Source organism: Polistes fuscatus, unplaced genomic scaffold (assembly GCF_010416935.1).
Source record: "Polistes fuscatus isolate 324 unplaced genomic scaffold, CU_Pfus_HIC Scaffold21, whole genome shotgun sequence".
Classification (NCBI taxonomy): domain Eukaryota; kingdom Metazoa; phylum Arthropoda; class Insecta; order Hymenoptera; family Vespidae; genus Polistes; species Polistes fuscatus.
The window spans coordinates 3,306,619-3,317,459 of record NW_025113098.1 but is presented as its reverse complement, the minus strand read 5'-3'; the positions used below and the strand labels follow the sequence as shown (position 1 = coordinate 3,317,459).

Here is a 10,841-nt window from a genome sequence, read left to right as displayed (position 1 = left end):
TATATAGAAGTAACGTAGCGAAATATCATGCAAAATTTAAATTTTATAAATTTTCGCGCCAAATTTGAAAATGCGCAGAAGCCCTTGCGTAGAAGACTAACATGAATACTCGCACATATAACGTGCACCCCCCCTTTTATAAAACGATTGTGCTACTTGTATATCGAGTCGAGGGTACTTTTGCTGCATATACTGCCACGAATGTAATTTTTGTCTATTAATCATTCCACTAAATTATAATTAAATTATATATTTTTATATCTTATAATTTGTATTCATTATAACTTAATGTGTACAAATGATGAAATATTGTATAATTCAGCAATGGCATTTGAACAGTCACGCCGAAATCGATAACGATCAATTATAATTTTGTTCATTATTATAACTTGTCATAAAATATCAAAAATGGCAAATAGAAAATCTTCGACTAATTCAAAAAATACAGATGATCATAGCGTTGAGGTAAGTTATTTATAGTTTGTCAATCTTCTTTCAAGTAAGTTGTATCTTACAAATTTTTGTTATTGTCTCTATATAATAATACAAATTTTGTAAATGTAAATACATTAATATGTAAACATTTTTAACTTCATCTATTCATAAATTAAAAAATAAAATAAATTTATTTCTTTTTTTATCTATATAGATATAATTTAAAGAATTATACAAGTATAGCTTTTTCATATACTTTTATATGTTTTAATTGTATTTAATATTTTTTATGAATGTAAATAATAGTTTACTTTTGTATTCCACAGACGCTGGCAGAGGTGTTCCGATGTTTTATTTGTATGGAAAAATTACGAGATGCACATCTTTGTCCTCATTGTAGTAAATTATGCTGTTATACATGTATAAGACGATGGCTAACTGAACAACGCTCGCAGTGTCCTCATTGTCGAGCCTCTCTTCATTTACATGAACTTGTGAATTGTCGATGGGTTGAAGAAGTTACCCAACAACTCGATACATTACAAGCTGTCGCTATATCTAATTCACGTTATGATGATTCTAATCGGGATAGGTGACACATTTATTTGTTGATAACTCTTAAAATGTTTAAATAAATTCAGTTACTACTATTTTAAAGATAATTTTATCCATTTTTAGATGTACGATACATCAAGAAAAATTATCTGTTTTCTGTTGGACGTGTCGTCGTTGTATTTGTCACCAATGTGCATTATGGGGTGGAACGCACTCGGGACATACATTCAAACCCTTAGAAGAAGTTTACGAACAACATGTAAATCAAATAAAACTAGAAATAAGGCAATTGAAACGAAGACTCGTCCAATTAATCAGCCTTGTTCAAGAAGTAGTATGTATCTAATTGAAAATAATCAAATATATAAATTAATAAATAATGAAAATATATATTTTATTCTTATATATACATTAGGAAAGAAATGTTGAATCAGTGAGAGCTGCGAAGGATGAAAGAGTGAGAGAAATTAGAAATGCAGTAGAACTAATGACTGTCCGTTTGGATTCCCAATTAAAAGCAAAATTGTTAACTCTAATGGGTCAAAAGAATTCTTTAACTTTGGAAACAGAACAATTGGAAATACTATTACAAGAAGTAGAACATCAGTTGCACACTTATACTCGATCAGAACTTATAGCCAAAAGTGTTGACTTGTCTAGAATGATTTATCAAGTTTGGAAAAAACCGATAACAAATTTTGTTACTACTCCTGTTCCTGCTGATTTTCACAGGTACATGGAATATATTAATATAAAGAATATATATTAAGTATAAAAGAAATCATTTCTTTTATTATCATTATTATTATTATAGTGAAATAGTACCAGGATATGATAGTGCCACATTTGCGATGCAAAATTTTACACAATTGCAATTGAAAGCAGACCCAGTGTATTCCGCACCGTTGCATGTTAATGGTTTATGTTGGAGGCTGAAAGTATATCCTGATGGCAATGGAGTTGTACGTGGAAACTATTTATCTGTATTTTTAGAACTTACTGCGGGGCTACCCGAAACATCAAAGTAAGTGTTCATAATTTATAATAATATATAAATAATACTTTATATGAGAGATGATTTATTGTTTGTTCTTTTTATTTTTTTTAGATATGAATATAGAGTTGAAATGATACATCAAGGCTTGCATGATACAAGTAAAAATATTGTTAGAGAATTTGCTTCGGATTTTGAAATTGGCGAATGCTGGGGCTATAACAGATTTTTCAGATTAGATTTACTGGCAACGGAAGGTTATTTAAACACAGAATTGGATACACTTATATTACGGTATCTTTTTCCCTTATATATATATATATATATACATATAGATTTTGTAAAATATATAATTTTAATAATTACAAAAAAATATATATAAAATATCGCTATTTCTTATACATCCGTAATGTATAATTCCAAAGCAGAAAATAGATTTCAGGTTAGACCACCGACTTTTTATCAACGATGTAGAGATCAGCAATGGTACATCAGTCAATTAGTAACTGTTCAAAATCAATACAAGACTCAAATCAATGAATTGAAAGAGGTAATAGATACAAAAAAAAATATAGATTATAAATTTGTTTATAATGCATTCCATAGAAGATTCATATTTTAAAATGATCATTGCTACTATAAATAACTATTCTAGAGACTAGCAATTGAGATTTCACGTAATACAGTAACAGCAACTAGAGCAAATAATGGAATTACAACACCTACATCAACTGCTAATACGTTACCTTCAATTCAACAAAAACAGCCGCAAGGTTCAGGAGATTCTAATTTGAATTGTAATTCTGGTTTAACCATTGATACTTATTCAACCGGAAATACTATATCGCAGTAAGTTTTTAAAATAAAATATACATGATATATAGGAAAATTCATAAAAATATAAAGAGAGAGAGAGAGAGAGAGAAACATGAAAATATGTTGTAGATTTTGATGTAAAAATTTTATTTATCGATTAGGTCTATTCCTAATACTTCTCCCAATGCCGTTATTAATGAAACAATGCCAGAAGATCAATTAATATCTTTGACTGAATTAGGGGATTTAAAAAATATTCATCCTCCTGTATCATCTTCCACGTTGTCTTCGGTATATTCAAAACCAAACGCAAAACAAAATTGCTCAAGTAATATTAATATTATTGAAAATGAATCACGCATACCACATACTGCCAACGATGTATCAGTAGGTGATATTCAACCTACAGAAACAAATTCCTCATTGCCATCTTATTCTTCTCCGACAACTCTAAATCAACAACCATTAAATATTTCATCAAGCAGTAGTAGTAGCGATAGTGGAGTGAGTTTTTTTACACTAAGATTATCTTATATATATTATATATATATAATTTATATGTATTATTTTTTATATTTATTTATAGTTGAGTTTACTTGTTATAGGAATTAAGTGAGCATGATATATATATAGCTGAATGTGAGAATACTGAACGCACGCTAACATTATTGGACGATAATTCTAATGATGAAAATGATGTAGACGATGAAACTATGTCAGGTATTAAACTACAACTTATTTCATAGTATTTATATATATATATATATATATTAGTAACAGATATTTTTTCCTGTAGATATATTTATATTATGTACTTCGAATTTAAAATCAACTTTTCATCATCTAAATACTATATGCCAAATTAATTTGCTATTTAAAAATATAATTAATAAATTAGGTACAAGTTCAAATAGGGGTCCACCTTTAGAAGAGGATTTAAAACTTATTTGGCAAGAAAATATACTTGACAAAGATATCTCAAATAAAAAACCAACAAGAATTAGTAGCAAAACGAAGAATCTATAAGAAAGAAAATCTTTACGCTTAAAATACTTCAAACAACATTTTTTCTAAATTTTTTCAAAGTAGTACAAATTAAATAAGAATTAATTCTAATATATGCGTATATAAAAATTGTCGATTAAATTAATATTGTATGTGACAATAAAGATTACTCGATTAATATTTTAAATTGATATATATATATATGCACGAAATAAAATGATTTATATATATATATATATATATTTTTTCTTTTAAACTTCAAACTTCTGTTAAGTTAAAAAAGCATTATGTTATAAAAGAATTACAAAAATATATAAATTCATTTTGATAAATATATTATTTTTATTTTTAAGGTGAAAATGATATAGAAGCTGCAGAATCATTAGCACCGTGGATGCAAAATAAACAAAGAATACGAGAACAAAGTAGTAGAGATGCAATTGCAGAAACATACAGGTATAAAGAGAGAATTACTTTTATAGTTGATGACTATAAATTTCTTATTATATCAATTCTTATCTTGATCTAATAATAACATTAAATTTAATTTTTTTTTATGGAAACAAAACAAATTAAAGTGAACTAAGAAGCAATGAAAGTTTAGAAGATGAAATAATGCTACTTCATCTATTCGATTATCAAGATCGAATAACTGGCTGGACTTCTTTATCTTTTAATAAACGTACATCTGATACGTCAGACTCTAGAAGCTCTATAAGCAGTATTAAATTACAAAATTCAAGTCCTTTGCACCATAGTGCTGTATTACCCACACATCCATCAGGATACTCACACAAACATCGTGAACTCGAATCATGTAGTGAACAAACATTCCCTGATAAACATTCGAATTACGTAATGCATTCACCTCAAAAAGTTTGCAATAGTAAGATTAAACTTGATCAAGTTTCAAATAATTATCAACAGAGAATTTTTGGTATGCCAGTTTGTGGAAATTATGTAACTCGATCGGAACCTGCTACACGTTCAAATTCTTTAGATTGTGAAAAGGATCTTTCTAAAATGTCTATTTTTAATAAATTTAATTATGAAATGGAAACGGTTAGACCGACAGATTTGATAGCGCCAAATGGTAAATAATCAAATATTTCAAACAAGTTATTATAACATAAAATAGAAAAATGATAATTTTATATTCAAAAAGACAACGATATCTTAAAATATTAGTAATACATATATCAATTGTTGTTGTATGAATAATTAATATCATATTTTAGTAATCTTGGATAGCAACAAAGTTGTATCAAAACATTTGCTGTCTCGTCGACAATCTTCGCCAGCTTCACCTACAAATAGTTCACCGAATAATGAAAGTAATAAAACGTTCAATTTCGAACGACTGATTGAATCTATTCCATTATCACCAATATCAAATTCTACTAAATTAAGGTAAACATTTTTAAGAATAATATTTAATAATATTTTTTGATCAACCCTTTATATTCCGTTGGCATTCCTATGGGCACAACTATTCCCATAAATATTGTGATTTTTTTCTTAACGCTTCTCTATTATTCTACTTCACTTCTATAATTTTAAACGTAAATTATATTATTTGCTCTTATTATCATTGAAATAGGAAAAGTAATTCGCAAGAAGGAAAAGATAACAATTGTACAAGTATGAAAATTCCTGCACTATCATCAGTCCATGAAAATCTCTTGTTACCTATTAATAATGCAGTAGGAACAGATACTATATCAAACCATAATAATTATAGTTGGGCTCCTGCATTATATCCTCATAAACATGGTATATTTGATATTATAATAATTTTTATTTTTATATCGATGTGAATATTTATAAATAACATAACTAATATCTTTTTTTTATTATTGTAGTTCAACAAAATGTTACAGACACTATTGTACAAGGTACATCAACTGAAAAATTGGAGAAAAGTAATCGTGATAAGTAATTGAAATTTTGTTAAATATTAATATTGTGTGTTTGATACTTTTAATTTATTATATATATATATATATATATGATGCATTTAAATAACTTTTTTTTAGCACCACTATGCAGTAATCCTGGCAAGAAATTCTTTTATCTTAATATCAGACATCTTTTATTCTGTTGGCCAAATTGTTAAATAAGATTGTGATGTCATATGTTGTAATTGTGATTAATCAGTAATTATTACATTCTTTGTACACATTTTATCTATTGTTTATAATATAATCATAGCTGTTCAAATACAGCTCACGACGAATTTTTAATACCCTTTTTGTTTCCTATTAATTTATTTAATTATTCAGATGAAATATAAAACAAATATTATTTATCTTTAATAAAAGCCTGTATAATGTAATATTAATTAATATTATATTATTTGTCCGTAATAAAAAGTAGGTAAAAATAACTCTATCGAGACATTGATATTTTTAAAATTGTTCTTTTTTTTTTTATAGCATTAGATCAAAGATACAAACTTAAAAGTATCAAGTTTAAATGCGTTATAAAAGAAAATTAGGAACCATTATATTTAAGGAAAATTGTATATTATTTTTCCTGTATTCATTTTAATTTATAAAAAAAACTACAAATGAGATTTATATAATATATAATAAATAAAAAAAAAAAAAACGATTTCACATTTACAAACATATATTCTTTTATAAAAAATTTAAATAGATTAAAAATAAAATATACTAATAATGATTTATCGTAAATAAAATGTAAATTATTAGGAAAAAAGCTCGGGGAAAGGTATGGCACGTAAATACCGGTATAGTAAAACTACTATCAAGTAGATATCACAATTCATTTTTTAGTATTTTTCCTTTAGGAGTACTAGTTTTTTGTACAATTCGCATAATTCTTGTTTTATTAGAAATAATTTTACTATCTAGTTCTAATATCCTAAGAATCCTATAATATTTTCTAAATCTTTTACGGATCATATGAACTATATGCTGATCTTCAGCAAGATCAATAGTTGATCCCAATATTAAATGAATGTACCTAATATGTTCTAATTTCAATAAAATAATTTTTTTCTTATTCCTAGCAGTTCTTCGATCAATGAAATTTAAGTGTCGCCTTAACTTTCTATAATCACATAGAAGCCGTTCAATAATTTCTAAACACAGCCAACGAATGCGAACAATACATTTGTCTGGTGGATCGGTAGCACTTAACAAACAAATATTTGTTAAAGCTTCCACGCGTGAGTCTCCATCTAAATTTGCTAATACGTAATTAAGTAAATTTGGAATGTTAATCGGTAAAGAAAATGGAAATACTGTACTGTCCTCTTTCCTAAAAATATAAATATATTTATATTATACTAATCGTGTGTAATTTTATTGTATAATTTTATTATTTAATTAAATTCTCATTACCTTTTTGCTGGAAAAAACAAAATAGATGGAAAATGATTCATACTATATTCCCATGGTAAATCATTATTATCTCCATCTATGCGTACAAATGCAAGATGATCCATTGCAGATAAGTAATGTGCTACCATCAAGTAAACATAAGATATTGCATTACAAAATGCACAATATGGGGAATAATACATTACAACCACATCCTATTAATAAAACATTCAAAATAATATGTAATATTTATTACATATACATTATCTCTAATTCTTAGATTTTTTTCTTAGATATTTACCTTAGTTTCATCCAAGATAGTATCCAAAAACGTTTCACTTGTCAAATCTGGTATACACATTTTCAATGTATTTTTCGGATCACATTTAATCTTGGTCTTAAATTTATGTACAAAGCAACGTGAGTTATCAGATCGTAATGTGCGTTGTAAAAAGCCTTGAGTATAATTATTTATAAATTCTATAACAGCATGCCTATTAAAATCTGTTTGCATAACATATTCACTTTCTTGCTGAAATATATAATATTACAATTTAAATGTAATAAATAAATGTAAGAACAAAAAGAAATATAAATATTATAACTTACAGCAACATCTAAAATGATAGCAGCAGTTTTATCTTTTTTTTTTAAAACATCAATTCCTAAACCTTCCGCAAAATGAAAATAATGTAAACTATCAATTGCTATCAAAGATAATGTCCTATTTATGTTGCATAAAGATTTGATTAAACTTATGTTAGATTGGTTAAAAGAAACTTGAGGAAATACTGGCTTGTGATATCTATGTCCTGTAAACCATCTTTTACAATTTTCTTTTAAAAAATTATGTTTTATCGCAGTAGGAGATTGTGGATCATTTTCATCAGACTGTGATGATGATTTGTACTTTGAACTAAAATATAAAAATATATAATATATTAATATTATATTGTATTATTATTTACTTATATATATTCTGTATAATTTACTATACCTTTTCACATCCACACTTTCATCTAAATTTATTGAAATATGATCTTGATTGCAACAAAATTCCTGTTCAGTTTGAGTATTTTCCGATATGGGTATTTTAAAAATATCTATTTCTTTACATACATGAGCATTTTCTTCATGAATAGAAGTACAGACAGCTAAATCTTTATCAACCGAATTGAATGCTTTCTTTTTGCATAAAGAACATTTATTCATGAAAACATTTGCACAACAGCTATTATTAATCCACTGCTGAACAGAAACACTTATTGTAGGCTCATTTTTTTTCATTCCATTTTCACTTAAAAGATTAGTACACTTTTCATTTTGTTTAATGTAACGAGACATTGCTGTATAACGTTTGTATTGGAGACCCAAAATAATATCTTTCACTGAAAGATTATTCGCACAATTATAGTATTGTAATCCAAGTTCTCTAATCTAAAAAATTGTATATAAAATAAATAAATGTATAATATAAATATATCTCTTTCTATTTTACAAAAGAATATATTATTCTGTAATAATATATCTTATAATGTACAATTAACAACATACCAGATCATAATTATAATTTTCATAATGCAAAGGATTACGTGGTGTAAATAAAAAAAATACAGGTCCCTCTCTAAGATAAGGTGCAAGAGTAAGAGATTTCATTCCAGGTGGTTGAAGCCATAATGTTGGTTGATGAATTGAACTAGTAATCCAATTTAATATATTTTCTGACGTCCATTCTTTATCATCTGGATAGTTCTAAATGTTAAAATTATTTTTTGGAATTGTTTATAAAACAACAAGAATTATAACAAGGTCAAATACATGAATTACAAGTTTCAATTATTTACCAAAGTTTCATTCCACATAAATAAAGATGCAGTAGGAGTTTTAGTAATATCGTAATTGGATTGACTGGATAATGCATTTGTTACGACAGCAAATGCAAGTTCTCTATTAGGATCCTTTTCTAACGATCTTATTGCAGCTTTGTAAAATTCTTTATATCCTGGACTGTTAGCCAATCCGGTAAAATTAAAATAACCTACAATTACAGCCTGCAATGAATAAACAGAGTACAATAAAAAAAAAAGTATCTAATTTTGTTTTATAATTACAACAATTTCTAACCATCTTATGCACTTACATCATAAGTAACAAGCAATTGCTTTATAGATTTTTTATTTGTTATCCTAATAATTGGATTTATAAATGCATGAAGAAATCGAATCATGTATGGTGCAGTACGTATGCCTCTGTACTGTATACCTGAATCTCTTGCCGGATAAAGTATGAGAACTGGATAACTTTGAATTTTATTGTACTGCGTTCTGCATTCAGAATTTGGATGCCAACAATTAATGGCAGTAAAAAATATCTAAAAAGATAATATAATAAAACAAGAAGAACGATATCAAATGCACGCATGCTGTATATAAGATTAATTTATTAACTTTTAATATATACCTGCGGATAATAATATTCGGCTACTTTTTCAAATTCATTTCGTACTAATTGGCTTTCTGCATCCCACGGGGCATAATACATAACAAAACTAAATTCTATATCTGTGACTCTGTCTATCATAGCACTTAAGTGACCTTTGTAAAAATCTAAAACGATGGAACTTTGATTAAAAAATGGTCTTGCCGATGGTGGTTTAGATATTCTTGGTGGTCTGTAAATAAAATAAATAACAATATAAATATTCATTTAATTAAGATATAATTATTAAATAAAAATATTTTATATAACATTTGTCAAATAAAGTATATTACAAGTTTAAAAAAAAGAAGGGGTAATTTTGAAAATTAATATTTAAAAAATAATACCCATCGAAGGTTATAAGAGTGTTATAAAAAAAAATCATAAACATTCAAAACACAACCTAAAACTTACGAGCTGTGAAGTGCGGCTAACGCGGTGAACATGACAGCAAGAATAAAACATATTATTTCGGTAGCATAAGAGAACATTTTGTTAGCCAATTTTTGTTCTATCGTTGTACTTTGACTTGATTCTTTGGCCACGTCGTTACTTCCTGAATCCGGTATAGTTGAGCGCAAGTTATCAGCATTTCTCAACGGGCTTATTTCGCGCGCTTCACTTGACATTATCCGTTAAACCAAAAGGAAATTAAACAACGAAATAGCGTTTATTCACGCTCATAACACACTTATCATTATTTTCCTCTGTGAATCTATCACAGAAAATGACAACTGATTTAATTAAGAAAGATTAGGCGGGCTTTCTTTAGACTTATTCTGGCTTTCTATATGTATAGGTATATTAACAAAGCGGAAACAGCTGACCACTTGACAACATATTAAAAAATGTCTAAATCTACAATAAATATAACCATACAATCAAGAATGGACAATGCCATGCTTGAGTCAAATTCTTATCATTAATTCTAATAGATACATATTTTTTTCTTTACAAATTAAAATTACATTCATTCATTATCTAACTATTATTACGTTTCACTTACTACATTACAATCAAGTTTTTTAACATAAACAGTAACTACTACTAATCGACCTAAAAAGATATTAACCTAAAGGTTGGTTTATTTTTCTCTACAATTTTCAATGCCCTCTAGAGGAAGAAAAATTATATATATATATATGTTTAGTTTAATCTTATATACATGCCAAAATGCATAGGATCCTAATTCACGTTTTCTATTTTTTCTA

General features: G+C 26.9%; 2 protein-coding genes across 2 annotated transcripts; one reads left to right on the top strand and one right to left on the bottom strand.

Moving 5' to 3' along the window:
- The first annotated feature begins 134 nt into the window (after positions 1-134).
- Positions 135-6,029, top strand: LOC122517656 (E3 ubiquitin-protein ligase TRIM37-like). The gene is made up of 16 exons (XM_043636167.1): positions 135-465; positions 762-1,027; positions 1,114-1,324; positions 1,406-1,722; positions 1,805-2,014; positions 2,099-2,278; positions 2,420-2,534; positions 2,640-2,833; positions 2,962-3,304; positions 3,406-3,520; positions 4,159-4,261; positions 4,384-4,898; positions 5,044-5,215; positions 5,406-5,578; positions 5,668-5,740; positions 5,842-6,029. The coding sequence occupies exons 1-16, from the start codon at positions 409-411 to the stop codon at positions 5,855-5,857; spliced, it is 3,060 nt and encodes a 1,019-aa protein (XP_043492102.1). The 5' UTR covers positions 135-408; the 3' UTR covers positions 5,858-6,029.
- Positions 6,030-6,581: 552 nt separating this feature from the next.
- On the bottom strand, positions 6,582-10,727 carry LOC122517655 (thioredoxin domain-containing protein 11). The gene is made up of 10 exons (XM_043636166.1): positions 10,045-10,727; positions 9,613-9,823; positions 9,293-9,523; positions 8,997-9,203; positions 8,707-8,904; positions 8,150-8,589; positions 7,762-8,068; positions 7,454-7,684; positions 7,174-7,367; positions 6,582-7,090 (listed from the first exon to the last, which is right to left on the bottom strand). The coding sequence occupies exons 1-10, from the start codon at positions 10,257-10,259 to the stop codon at positions 6,586-6,588; spliced, it is 2,739 nt and encodes a 912-aa protein (XP_043492101.1). The 5' UTR covers positions 10,260-10,727; the 3' UTR covers positions 6,582-6,585.
- Between the last annotated feature and the right edge of the window lie 114 nt (positions 10,728-10,841).